This window comes from Vigna umbellata, chromosome 4, assembly GCF_029865625.1.
Source record: "Vigna umbellata cultivar VRB3 chromosome 4, Vumbellata_1.0, whole genome shotgun sequence".
Taxonomy (NCBI): Eukaryota; Viridiplantae; Streptophyta; class Magnoliopsida; order Fabales; family Fabaceae; genus Vigna; species Vigna umbellata.
This window is the reverse complement of record NC_142168.1, coordinates 69602898-69617649: the sequence shown is the minus strand read 5'-3', so window position 1 is coordinate 69617649 and position 14752 is coordinate 69602898. Positions and strand designations below refer to the sequence as shown.

Sequence of the window (14752 nt, the reverse complement as noted above, 5' to 3'; positions counted from 1 at the left end):
ACTTTAATTTTGACGAATTGAGATTACATTCATACAAACATAAAGGATTACAATACACAAATTGAATCCAATATAATTTATATATCCTTGTTAACTTTAATTCCTCTAATACTCTTTTTGTTCGTACATTACACCTAGCTTGAAATATATAAGATTAAAAGAAGTCAGACACACCTCCATTTAATTTTATTTTTATCCCCACAACGAAGATATCTACTTTAAAATAAATAAAGGTACCGATCATAAAATAGTGTGATTGAACAAAAAACATGAGATTGCCCACAAATTAGTCCATGATCCATAAATATACATCCTTCTGTTGCATACACTTCAATTTGTATGTACTTATAAAATAAAGCACCCAAGTCCACAATACCTTAACCTTCATTGAACCAATGATAAGATTAGATACTCAAGCGAAGTAGTCTTCGGGGAGATAAAAATTTTAAACCAATGGCCTAAATCATTGAAAAGAATAAATAGATTAGACAAAGAACATTGCAGAGTTGAAAAGCAATTCTAAATCAAAACAGTAAAATAAGAATTAAGTGTACGAACTTAGATGTAAAATATTGTTCAGAATGGGCATGTTGCTTAAGGTAAAATATTCACAACTGGATGAAGTAAACAACCATATATTTTAAAACTAATCAGAGAGAAAATGCGCTCACATAAGATTTAATCATAAAAGCCAACCATTTTCTAAATGGTGCATGAAATCAGTCAAGAAAAAAGGTGCTTAAGCATCGGGCATAGAAAAAGGGGATAGTTGACTTTGATGGCTAAAATAGTCGGAATACCTCTGCAAATTTAATATCTGCATCACTGTGATCTGATTTTCTCCCGGCTGCATCACCAACATAAAAGGATCTACAACATTGAAAATGCATCTTTAAGATTTTCATCACTTCATGGATAAAATATGGTGATATTCGAAACAAAAGGAATAAAAAAACATAACATCAATTGAACTACTGAATGGAAGAAAAATAACTGATCCATATCAATGACAATGTCAGAGTTGAAGTGCTGCTCCATAAGATGCCACATCCCTGGTTTGGGTTTGCGAAAAGCATCATCATTCTTTTTGTCTGCTCCTGATTTCAGACCAACCCCACAAGCTATAAAAACCTGTACAGATAAATACTGAATCAGCTTCTTGTGCATTGCCTAAATACTTTTGAAAGCGAATGAACTACAAAATCTTGATTTTACCTCTTTAGTATGTGTTACATAGAAGAATTCCAAAATACAACATGTAAATTAGGGTGCATCCGTGCACCTTACAAGATCTGGACTATATATAATCTTTATCTATTATGTTCTGATCCAATGATAACTTGTACAAGGTGTATGGATATACCTAACTTAAAGAGTTATATGCCATAATTACTCTTGTTATATAAGGAATGAAACCTGCAATTTGCAACCTCCGAACCACCCAATAACAGTGACTTTTGACTTAAATTTTCATAGGTTGAAAAAGTTAATGTGCAGTAATAATGCAAAGATGCAAAAAGGTTCAGATTTCAATTTTAATATCTATGGCAATGAATAGAACTACTACTGAAGATGTTGAAGATGTTTGTTCTCGAGACACAAAGGAAATTCAAATTGGTAACAGGAAGATTGCATTCAGCATGGACATGATTGGATTGACGAAGAAATCCCTGGAATAGCAACCAGAAAAAGGCAGTAAAAATGTCAAAGATACCAACTTAACTTCTTTATGGATAACCACTTTAATTTAAAACTATATCACCTTAAAAGTGGAGGTAAAATTTTCTTTACTTGACTGTTGGAGGAAGAAATGAAAAACAAGGTTACTAGGAAGATATTATTACTGACAGAAAGTATGAATTACATAGTAAAATTGTTTCACTTTAAATAACACCAAACAAACTAAGTTAGAATAAAATTTCCCAAAAAGGGATCACAATACTGGTGTAAGTTAATACCAACATCAAATCTGATTACCGTTTAACCTGGAAAATGAAAATATGATGATAGAATACTTAAAAATAATTTTTAAATTCCGCTAAATAACAATTTAAGAGAAATTTCTTTGTTGCCAATGACAAATATATTTTATTGTTTAAAGTTAAGAAAAGATGTCAAAGGACGGATTGAATATTTCAAAGTTTGAAGAACTGTCAACTTTAAGGGTGCTTGAGGTATACTGAAGGACGAAACACAAACAAGTAGGAATAGTCGTGTTATTATTTGTTTAATGCCCCATGCACACAGGACTACACAACTGTATATATGCCATTATGTTTTGACAATTAGAATACAGATAAAACAACACACAATTTATTGTAATACCCCTTAGGCTCTGCATAGTAGCATATGCACTAGCACAGGGTAAATCGAGTGACCGAGGATTTTGGTCTTTTTCTCCTTTGTGCTGCTGACAACATTTTCTCACTGGGATCAGTGTATGAAAACATTCACTGGTTTATTCCCTTGACCTGTGTTTTGTCCTGTACTTAAGACTATTTTTAAAACAAAAGGTAAGGCACATTTTTTCGTGCTCAGTGTGATGTTTCTTATTTTTCAGCAAATCAAACATACATTCATACTATAAACCTGATTTCCTGTTCCTACCTACCAGGTAGAAAAAGAAAAACAATATTTACCTATTGCGCAAAAAGACAACATCTCTAATTTTAAAATCACCTTGCTTTTGTTTCACTGGAAAAATGAATCTCAATCACGTAATCCTATGTCCACAAATGGAAAACTCTGTAATTTTAACATCATCTCGCTTTTGTTTCACTAATAAGAACATTCTCAATCAAGTAATCCTAAGTCCAGGAATGGAAAACACTAAATGTATTTTAAGTCAACTAGCAAGACAAATAATACATAATTAAATTGTTGATACCACAAGATACATCTGTTGTGCCAAAAAACTCACCTGAACTGGAACCTTCACTCTCTCAATAAAATTATTCAGACGTCCAACTTTTGAATCCACAGCCACTTGCCTCTTATTCTTCCAACGTTCAATATTGGATTCATTAGTGAAAATTACCTATAGAAAACAAAAAGAAAAGAGCATGCAAACTGTAAGTTTCATAGAGAAATTCCCAAGTCCACCAGATACTCGCAGTAAATATCAAGTATTTTTCACCCAAATAGGGGACACACCAATTTGTAGCCATCATTGTATAGGCTCTGTAGTTTATCAGGAATTGACGAATGCATGAGGGTCCATTCATTTGCACCCACTCTAAAAGAAAAGGATAAATTTCTTAATAATCAGAAACGCATTATGTATGCCAACTGATAACATCAACAACAACAATACTTTTGATAAAATATATCCAATCCATAGATCCGCAAAAGCCAACACCATTATTAATCACGAAGTCATGACTTCATATGAAGAGATACCTCCTCACGTCTGTTTTTGCAAGACATCCATCAAAATCAAATGCAGCAATTTTACTTGAATCACGTAGACCATCATCCTGTAAATTATCATACATTGAACATGGGATACATGTAAGCTAAGCATATCAGAATGCATTTATATGTATGTTCCTAATGGATTTTTAATCAGGCACCTTGCACAAGGTTATAGTCGTCTAAAGTACAACCAAATGAAAACCAAGACTATTAATCTCACCCGTTCCAGAAATATGACTGTTTGGAAAGCCTTCCATTTTGGTAGAAGGGTAGCATCCTGAATCAGGAAATAATTTGATCAAACACGAGATGAGAAAAAGACATCAAAATAGTACAGAAAATTGTAAAAATAACACTGATGAACCATCACAAAAAAAAGAAAAAAACGAAAAGAGTATAATCTTACCTTGTATTTGCTGTTGACATCAGAAACTGCAAATTTAATCCTCACCGCAGCTTTAACATCAGGTGTCCACAACTGTAAGTAATAAACAATAAAAACATTTATAGGAACTCTTGCATCAAAGATCAGAAAAGTAAAGATCAACCAACACCTAGGTCAAATAGGTGATACAATGCATAAGATAACCTTTTCTAACAAGTTAACCTATTCAAATAACTCAAACAATTCTCACAATATGGTAAATTATGCCATTCTTTCAAGTTACAGATTTCACATCCCAGCTATTCATTAAACCAGTAATATACATTCTAACAACTTGGGCCACCCGTCGATTTTTCCTTCATGGAGCACCATAGATAAATCCTGGAAAATATAATCTAAACCTACACTGAGTGCCTTTAAGTTCAACTGTATACATTCTTGACAGGCAAAATTAAGAATATCAAGAACCACTCTTTTTCAAATAATTACAAAACAAAATTCGAAACATATTTCTTCATCAAATCCTCAAATCTAATATTCGTTACAGTACCTTTATTCAAGATCAAGAGATCTAGAATATCATAAAAATATTTGGTTGAGTAGAACGAGTCTTAAAGAAGAATATATTTTACTATTTTCTTAGTTTCTATCGAATCTTTTTTTTCGGGATGATGAGGATAATCTAACCTTTAGCATTTGATACTTCCCAATCTCTTTCACAGTGTGTGTGCTTACCTTTCTTTTCTTTGAATCATGTTCCTCAGTCTCTTGAAGTTCATTTTCTACATCTTCTGTTGCTTTATGAACCTATTAAAAACGTGCAAAACACAACCAGATAGAGTAGTTAATATAGATCAAAATTCAGAAGATCTTTTTCATTCATAATGCTACTACTATTACAGACATGTTAAAACAATTAAGATATAGAAAAAAAATCCAAATTAAAAGAGAAACACTTCAATCAAATTGAGTTATCACCTTCTCTTCCGACTTTCCATTTTCAGCAAATAATTTTGTCAAAGCTTCCTGGTCACTACTCTGCATAGATAAAAATAATACAAACAAAAATCATAACTTTTAAAAAAGAAAGTCATGAAAAGCTCCGCTAAAGCTTCAACATGCAGTCAAGATATTAAACAGATTACAAGTCTACTGGTTATAATACTATCTATTTAAACTAATCTAAAATGTCAAAACTTCTTTGAAAGATAAAAGCCATCAACTCCAATGCTCCAAGCGATACCAAATTAATGGCATAAAACAACTTAAGCATTAATAAAAATTGCCACACAAGTCTTAGTTTTAATGAATTTTAATAAATTTTAGTTTAAGAGTCTCATGAACACACTCTATAACTAAATCGTTCTAGTACACTCCTAACTATTAGTTAAATTTATTAAAAAATTACAAACAATGTTTCGTTAGATAAAAGGGGAAATGTCATAATCTTGTCATTGTTTAACAAATTCAAAACAATAAACCAATAACAAAGGGTGTCTTCTAATAGCCTTTCTCATTTTTCTTACAAAAAAAATACATATCTGAAAATGTATAATTAACATCTTTTATGGGATCACCCACATCTTTGGCGTTAATAATCATGCTAGAACCCAATAGAACCACTATTAAAAAGGAAATGTATCTCTCCAATATGTGGAATTAACATTTCTAATAACAATCTTCATTCTTGTCTTATTATTTAAAAAGAGGAGAGTAAATTACAATAACGTCAGTAATGTTTCACAAGATTACACAAACTCCCATAGGCATCTTCTCTTACAAGAGAAATGGCGAAATATTTTTCAAAAGTTAAGGAAATTATTATAGTGTAACATTTTTCAAAAATTAAGACTATGTTTGGTTTTCAGTTTGGGATAATACAAATTCATTTTGAAAAGTAAGTTCAACCCAAGACATGTTTGGCTTATTCTCAAAAGTATATTTGTACCCTAAAATTAGTTTAGAAACTCAGTTCTGTACATGCAAGAGTTGAGTTGCATCTGCTTTAACCCAAACATAAGTTTGCAAATTCTAATCCAAAAGAGTTAGGGTAGGATTAACAAAAATAAGAAGTATGTTCATTGTCATGAAATGTTAGGGGTGTTGTTACTATATAAGTTCAGAAAAGAGTTTAACCCAAGAAATTGGTTTATTACTTAAGAGAGTACTACATCAAGTAGTTCATTATACTTAATGTAGGACTCCCAACATTGTTACTACCTTTTAAAGAAGGAAGCCCGAAGAGGCTCTACTCAATCAACACTCACCCAATCACAGTCTTTGTTTCTTTGAAGGCTTCACTTACCTATGGGTATACTGTTTCCACCTTAATCCAGCCTAATTTTTTTTGTCACCTAAATCTCAACGAAAATAACAATCATTAGGACTTATATGCAAGAGAAGAGTCCAACCCAAAATACTAATCCTTTAAGTGGAAGAGTATCACTCCAAATAGTTCATTCTACTCATCATGGAACTCCTATCAGGTGTTTATGTAACTTCATTACTAAACAAAGGAAAGAAAAGTAAAGGGAACTGTCTGAAAGAGAAAAAACAAGAGAAGAGACGGGAAACCTTCAAGGAAGAAAAGCCTTTGATTGCTTGAGGAGAGGAAGGAGAATGAGAGGCTACAGGGAAGCAATGGAGGTGGTGCCATTTGACGACGTCGTATGGACCATTGCCCTTGGAGACCAAAGCCAACCTCAAACTCTTTCCTTCAATGGCTTTGGAGCACGCCTTGCACGACGACCGGTTAGACTTCGCGTACTCCGCTACCATCGAATCGCGCGGCGCCATCAGGAGCGGCGGCGGGTTTCTGTTCCCCGACGGAGAGGCGGCGGCTGAGACGTATAGAAGAAGTGGAGAGAGGTTAGAGCAACCGACGTTGACGGCGAAGAAGTTAGGGAATCGCAGCATGGAAGGGCTCCATTGCATTTAGGAAGCAGAGTGAGAGAAATTGGGAGAAAACATGCAACAGAAAAGGTAACAAGTAACAAATTTCGCGCCAATTAGGTTTCACTTGATTGAGGGGATTGCAACGGGAGAAAGTTACTTTGACACCGGGTTTTATAATCACATGCATTTGGAACTGTGATTAATAATAAAATATGAAATTAAGATTTTAAATTGAAATCTAAATTAAATTATTGAATATAAAAGTTAATATAAAAAATTGAAAGCATGGTTAGTAATAGCATCAATGGTCATTGCAATTACCCTTACGTAACTATTTATTAAATATATTTCCTTTACGAGAACTTTTCTTAATAAAATATTAATTTATAGGGTTATAGAGTGAATATAAAAAATTTTATGACGTCTCTTAGAGTAATATTGAGACCAATTATTAAGGAAAAGATTCGCTTAATTTTTATTTTCTTTTTTGTTTACCCAAGAGCTTGATATCCGAAGAATATAGCTCATCAATAGAAATAATTCTTATACTAATTGGAAATAACTTCTAAATTAGGAGAAACATTTCAAGATCTCATTTCTATCGTACTAAAACTAGCAGAGTTTAAATATCTTATTTTAATAAGTTAAAAACTTAATATTTATAAATTTAGTTAAATATAATATTTATATTATTTTTTATATTTAATCTATAATTTAAATAAAAATAATGTAAGAGAAAGTGTATAAATTGCAAATTTATATGAAAAATAAAGTGTATAAATTTCAAATGTATATGAAAAACAAATAGTTAGTTGTAACTACATTATATGGTAGTCAAATAGAATAGTCAAAGAGTGTTTTTTAATTAAGTTTCAAGCTTTTTTATTTTTCAATATTTTTAATTGAGTTTATATTATATTTTTTTGTTTATTAAGTTTTTATTACTTAATTTTTTTTGTTAATTAGATAACATCATGATTTTTATTATATTTACTATAGAAAAAATTAATCGCATATACAAGATTTTAATTTTGTTAATTTTTTACAACATTGAAAATACTTAAATTTTTTCTTTGGTTTGAATGATTATATGTTATTAAATATTTCATGAAGAGATTAATCAATTCATTAAGAACTTAATAAAGTCATGAAGACTTTTTTTCACATTTTAAACTTTATAAAAAAAATTAATTGATTTTAGTAACGGTTGTATGTTTAATAAAATCTTTGTAAATACTTTGTGTGAAAGATTCAATGAACATATAAAAACTAAAATTTTTATATGCATCTTCATCATCTTTTTCAAACATCATAATCAAAATATACTTGTTGTGAAGTGACTCTTCACTTCATTTAACAAGTTTTTGAATATCATAATTAAGTTTCATTATGTAAACCAATGTTGCAAGATACAAATAAAGTATTATTAAGACTTTAGTCATTTTTAGATAAACAATTGAGTATTGCCTAGAATAACAATTACTTTTGGCTAAGGAATTGAATTTTTTTTAAACAACAAATGTTACTAACTAAAATAATGAGTGTTCCTTAAAATAAGATAAGTGATATAAATATCACAAGGTGACCAACTAAAAGAGATTTAATATCATATGAAGAGTATATGATTTATAATAACTCTTTTAGGTTATTAATGAACAATAGAGAGTAGTATCAACAAACTAGATTGAGATTTTTCACCTAGATTTTTTATATCTATAACATTAATAATTCGTTAATGAGTAAAAGTTCTTTCTTCTTCAAATGTTACTTTCATTTATAGAGGTCTTGAAAGATAATCATTATAAATCTTTTCTAGTCATTATGAGTCTTGAAATTCCTTTGTTAATTAAGTTGCATTTGATAGCATACATCACTCCAATTTTTGGTTTTTTTAACTTAAGTAGCTACATAAATAACCATATTTCAATTATTTACTTTTAAAATAATATTGTTACACTTGAGTCAACCACATGAGGGATTGACACTACTCTTTACCAAAAAACTTTATTAAGGCAATGGACTAATGTGTCTTCACCTTTATATGGTGCTTCACTTTCTCATTTATACCTAATGTGTGACTTAGATTCACACTTGAAATTCTAACAATCTCTCCCTTCAAGGATGAGTCTCTTCCATATTGGTACACTCCACCTCCAAAGAAATCATTTATAACCACGAGTATTGATAAGTGCATATTTATGTCCTTATTTAGTCTTTAATATTGGATTCTTAATTGTTTTTTGTACTTTAATAGAATATTTTAATTATGATTTGTTATAATTAGTTTTATTTAGCATGACATAAACATGTTAAAAATAACGTTTTAGTTGCATAAATGTTTTTTGGATATGTTGATGTGTGTTAGTGCAGCTACGACTAAGTTGAGCTCATTAAGATGTGAAAATAATTTGGTTAAAGTTTCATGACATCTTAAAGATAAATCCAAGAATGAAAAATAATTAAGACCACAAGAAGTTAATCCAAGTATAACATGAAAAAGTGAAAAAATTTGGCTAAGATAAAAAAAGGGAACAAACTACAAAAATTGGATACTGCGGTTTTTTTCTATTTTTTCTACAAAAATGAGCTTTGATAATTGATAAATGTTTGTGATTAAGATAATTTGGGAAAACCATGTCTTAAGATATTTTATTTGATATTGTTAAATAATTATTTTATTTAACTATATCAATAAATATCAAAAGATACTATTTACCATTTCTTTTTTAATATAGCATATATCTTCTCAAATATTTTAAGATTTTTACAAAAATCAAATATATATTGAAGATATTGGATTATTTAAAAGATAATTGGAGGAGATTACATTATAATAAAGAAGATTATTTAAAAGCCTGAAACAAAGCTTAATCTAATTTTTATATAAAGAGACTTAGGGAAACACATTGAGGAGCTTACGAACCCTTTAGGGGTTCAAATTTCGTCCTCTCTCTTCTCTCAAGTTCTTCACCCTCCTTTCTTTTGTTTTTCATGTTATTTCTACATTCCTTGGATTTAGTGGAAGCCTCTAGGATTTATTCTGTTGTAATTTCTTAATTGGCCCTATAGTTTCGGATAAGAGAAAAAAAAGAGAAGAAGAGAAGAAAAGGGAAGAACGAGCCTTCTAATTTAAGCATGCCTCGACCCTGAATTCTCTGTCGCCAGTGTATTTGGACTTCTCAGTCAACCCCAAGAAATAAGTACATAAAATATAACCAGTTTTTGTTTCCAGTCCGTTTCGAAACCACATTCTCACTACACCTAACTCGGGAGAACTCAAAATCTTTTTTCAAATTTTTTTAAACATCCAATAAATAATAAAAAGCGATATCTATTATACTACAATAGACAACGCTTTTTAAAAAGTGCTATCTATTTGTTTATTTTAAATTATAAATTAAAAAAATAATATTAATTACTTATAGATAGCGCTTTTTTTAAAAGGCGTTATCTATTATCATATATATAGATAGTGCTTTTTTAAATAATCTCTATCTATTGTTATGCATATTCATAAATAGTGCTTTTTTAAGAAAGCGCTATCTATTGAGCGCTATTTATAGTCAATTTTGTAGTAGTGGTGGTTGAATGAGTTTTTGCCAATAATTAAGAATGTACTTTGATTAGTGGTAAAAACTTTAACAAAAATTAATCAAGGATGTATTTTCATTAATTAGTTTTTTACTTGATATAAGAGGTAAACAAATAGATATGATTATGCATAGTAATATTTAATTGAGAATGTACTTTGGTTAAATTTACTATGATTAATCTACAAATTTCTTGCTTTTAATTAAGAATGTACTTTGGTTAAAAGTGAGAATGCCAAAAAAAGATAAAACACATTCATCTAATACTTTAAAATAATAATAATATAATTATATTTATATTATTTTTTATTTTAAAATTTATAATACATATTATTAAATAGAGTGTCAAATTGGTGTATTTTTAACTTAAGTATTAGAATAATTTAGCTTTTTTCATAAAGAAAAAATTAATTTATTCTTCATTTTGTTATAAAAGAACATGATACATGAATATAATAGACTTTGAATATATATAATAAGGAGGTTTACAATTAGGATTACAATCTATACTATTCGAAATCAGGTGCTAGTACAAGTACCACCAATACTAACATTAAGTGCTAATTTGTGTGCTAGAGAGTGGCTGAAGTTTGCTTATTTTGTTGGAATAGGATGCATATTTGGCACCTTTGGTGTGGGTGGTTGGTTGGAGGAAGGTCAACCGCTTTGGGAGGCATAAGTATAATTTCTTCTTCGAGGTTTCATATTCCTTGGGATTATTTATAGAATCAAGATCATAAAAAATATTTTTCACTAAACCTTTTTCAAATGTGTGGAGACAAATGTACAATTGCTCAAGTCCTTGTATAAGGAGAGATGTGGTCTCTATATAGATTTATGAGAACTTTATCTTGCTAGTCTAGAGGAATGCAAAAATCATTTACATGGGCATATTTTGTTCACATAAGGGGATAAACCACTTACACATTTAGACTTTTGTAAAAAACTAGATGTGACTTTGAAGCATTTGGATCAATGGAAGGAAATTCTACTTAGCAAAGGTTTTTATGAATTTGTTTTTTCTTCTTTAAAAGACATGCGAAGGGTTTTGACCATTAGAACTTGGAATTTATCTCCCGACATTCTGTGTTTTTTCTTGTACAAAAGGTTGTCTCGGCTTCCATGAAACTCACAAAAACTCAATGTTGGGTTCAAATTCATGAGCTTCCTTTAGAGTATTAGCAACTGAAAACGATTTTCTCAATAACATGTGGAATTGGTACACTTTTATCTTTAGATAATTGTACCAAAAATAAGTATTGAAGTTTCTTTGCGCATATCTTGGTTGATGTTGATTTCTTATCTGAATTTCCTAATCAAATTTTGGTGGAAAGATCATGCGTTTATTGTTGATGTGAGTATCAGAAATTCCCTTATTTTGTTCAAATTGAAAATTATTGGACATTATCTATCTAATTGTAAAAGGTTATAACATGATGCCAATGTTATTTATGGTGGGAAGAAAATAATTGGCGTGAAAATAGAACAATATTATCGTCCTAAAGTGGTTGGTGTCCAAAATGGAACTAAAGACTCACTAGCTCAAGTAGTGGAACGTGTAGTTGAGCCTATGATGAAGTTTTTGGAGAAGCCTGTGGTACAACCTCACAGACTTAGCCAATGATGGTTAATCATGATAATATTTGTGTTGTGAATGGATCTTGTTAAGAATCTTGGTGGTTGTGTGCTAGAGGAATCTGATTCCTTTGTTGGTATGCCTTCTTTGGAAGATGTCACTCCCACTATCAATAGTAGTTCAACAATTAGATTCAACTCAAAGTAGTTCAATGATAATTCCTAATCCTTTGACGTCTAAGAATATTCGTTTTGTAAAATAACTTCTAAATAGGCTAATATACTCATTGAGAGAAAATATTCTAATACTCACGAGGATAATGAGTGAGTTTAAACTACAAAAATACCTAACAGAGGTAGGTCAAAGAAAATTAATACTAAATTTTTAAAATGATGATAAATTTGTTTTTTCTTAAATATATAAAGTTCAAAGTATGAAATTATTTTCCTAAAGTAAATTATAAATTTTTTTAGTAATAAGGTTTTTAATCTATATGACCTAATTTTATTAGGATTAGATGGAATCTTTTTATTTTTTTAATAAAATATTTATGTAATGAGAGTGATGTCTGTAGTGAATTTATTGACAATATGTATATAACAATAAATAGACTAATTTACCCAAGAGAAAAAATATTTGAAAACTAATGTGGAAAATAAAAAGTTATGAACCCATGAGTCATAAGTTAGAAAAAGAAAAACTTTTGTAACATTACCAATAACAAGTGAAAGAAACCCTCGTCATGGGTAGAAGAATTGAAACACTGACTTTGTGATGATTAACACCACAATCACCAGGACTTTCTGAAGAAAAAATCATTTCAAATTCTCATTCTTCAAATAGTTACAAACCAAAAGAACACGATGAATCCCTATTACGACGTAGAGAAGCTAAGAGACGAAGTGATCTACCTCCACTCTCTCTGGCACCAAGGTCCTCCACAACCCCCCATAACCACCACCACCACCGCTACTCACTTTCCTCAGCCCCAATACACGAGCCACGATCTCCGTCATCACTATCCTGCACCTGCCCGCACCGGATCATCCCTCCGGGTCCCATCCACCTCTTTCAAGAAGAAGAAGAATAAGAAGAAGCAAAAGGGTCGTGATAGGGATAACTCCGCTCGACCCGATCCGGAATGGCCATGTCCTGTTCGACACGACCCGGATCCATCCACCGGTTGGGCCAAGCCAAAGACCGGTCCAGCCCCTTCGTCTGAGGTGCCTCAGCAAGAAAAGGAAAGGCTTGCGGCAGTGCAAATGCAGCAGAAAGCGTGCAAAGCTGTGAAGGAGTTTCTTTCTAATTGGGATAATGATGATGATGGTGATGGTGACGGTGACGGTGATGATGAAGATAATGATGATGATGGGGTATGGGAAGAGATTCGGGAGTTCTTTGTGGGATTGTTCTTGGAGGACGATGAACTCAGAGGGTACTACCAGAGGTGTTTTGAAAGTGGAGAGTTTTGCTGCTTGGTGTGCGGGGCAATTGGGAAGAAGAATCATAAGAGGTTTAAGGACTGTGTTGCGCTTATTCAGCATTCTATGTCCATTTTGAGGACGTTGAAGAGAGGGGTTCACAGGGGCTTTGGTATGGCACTATGCAAGGTTTTGGGTTGGGATGCTGATCGGCTTCCTACCATTGTGATGAAAGGGCAGCCTCTTGGGCTGGAGACGAGTACGCCTGCTGAGGCAGAGGTAATAGTTTGGTCAAGATTTTCTTTAGGACAAAACATAGAAGCAGTTTTTAAGGTGTTTTTAGTGACGTGTTCTCCTAAGACCTATCAAGTTTTTAGTCAAGATTTTGGGGTGAATTAGGTGTGTTTTTATTTAGGACAAACTTAGACACAGTTTGTAGAGATGTTCTTACTCCTATGATCTATCAGGATTTTAGTCAAAAATTTGAGGTGAATTTGGGGTGTTTTTATGTAGGACAAACTTAGACACAGTTTTTAGGGATGTTCTTCCTCCTATAAGCTATCAGGGTTTTAGTCAAGATTTTGAGGTGAATTTGGGGTGTTTTTATTTAGGACACTCTTAGACACAGCTTTTGGAGATGATCTGCCTCCTATGACCTCTCAGGGTTTTAGTCAAGATTTTGAATTTGGGGTGTTTTTATTTTGGACAAACTTAGACACAGTTTTTAGAGATGTTTTCAGGGTTTTGATCAAGATTTTGAATTGAATTTGGGTTGTTTTATTCAGGACTAAATATAGATGGCGTTTTTAACGTGTTATGTGTTATTCTTCTATTGGAGTTTTAATTTTGAGGTGACTTTAGGGTGTTTTTATTTACACAACGCTTAGATGCGTTTTTAAGGTGTTTTTGATGATGTTTTCTGAATAGAGTTTTTGTGAGGGTTTTGAGGTGAATTTGAAATGTTTTTGTTTGGACAAAGCTTAGATGTACTTTTAAGATATTTTGTTGTTGATTTAATAACTTTTGTTGTCATTTAATGCAGATCTTTGTTATAAGGATAACTAAGGTGGAATTTGTAGCTTTAGCACTAAAAGTGTTTAAAGAACTACATTTATGATTTGTGAATTTGTTTATGATTTTGTTGAACTAGGATCCCTTTTTTGATAGTTTTTGTCCCAATTATATCATTATTTTGCATTATTTTGGGTTTAATTAATTTTTATTTCTGTATCTTCTCTTTTAACTTGACCATGTCATGTTATTTACCAACATGAGAGAATTCAAATTCACGATTTTGTAAGTGCATAAATTAATTGGTTTGGTGTGAAGTTGCAACATTGTAGGGTGAGCCTAATTTGAATAACTTGGTTAGTGATGGTGATGGAAAAGATGGTTCCCAGTCCTACGAATCAGATGATAAAGCTGTGTCTTTGGAGCATGGTGGTATGCAAGTTGAGGAGGAGCCAACAAA

The 14752-nt window shown here is 31.4% G+C and overlaps 2 protein-coding genes across 2 annotated transcripts; one reads left to right on the top strand and one right to left on the bottom strand.

Moving 5' to 3' along the window:
• Positions 1-412: 412 nt before the first annotated feature.
• LOC148201093 (polynucleotide 3'-phosphatase ZDP-like) lies at positions 413-6842 on the bottom strand. Its single transcript, XM_088111887.1, is given in 12 exon segments — positions 413-442; positions 444-458; positions 801-870; positions 995-1131; positions 2921-3037; positions 3154-3235; positions 3400-3476; positions 3635-3691; positions 3821-3892; positions 4535-4606; positions 4778-4837; positions 6374-6842. Coding segments are annotated over 12 exon segments (1149 nt in total). The 5' UTR covers positions 6734-6842.
• A 5721-nt stretch (positions 6843-12563) lies between these two features.
• Positions 12564-14747, top strand: LOC148201092 (uncharacterized; the record flags this gene model as incomplete). Its single annotated transcript, XM_088113129.1, has 2 exons — positions 12564-13560; positions 14625-14747. Coding segments are annotated over exons 1-2 (960 nt in total), but the record flags the coding sequence as incomplete, so codon positions are not given.
• Between the last annotated feature and the right edge of the window lie 5 nt (positions 14748-14752).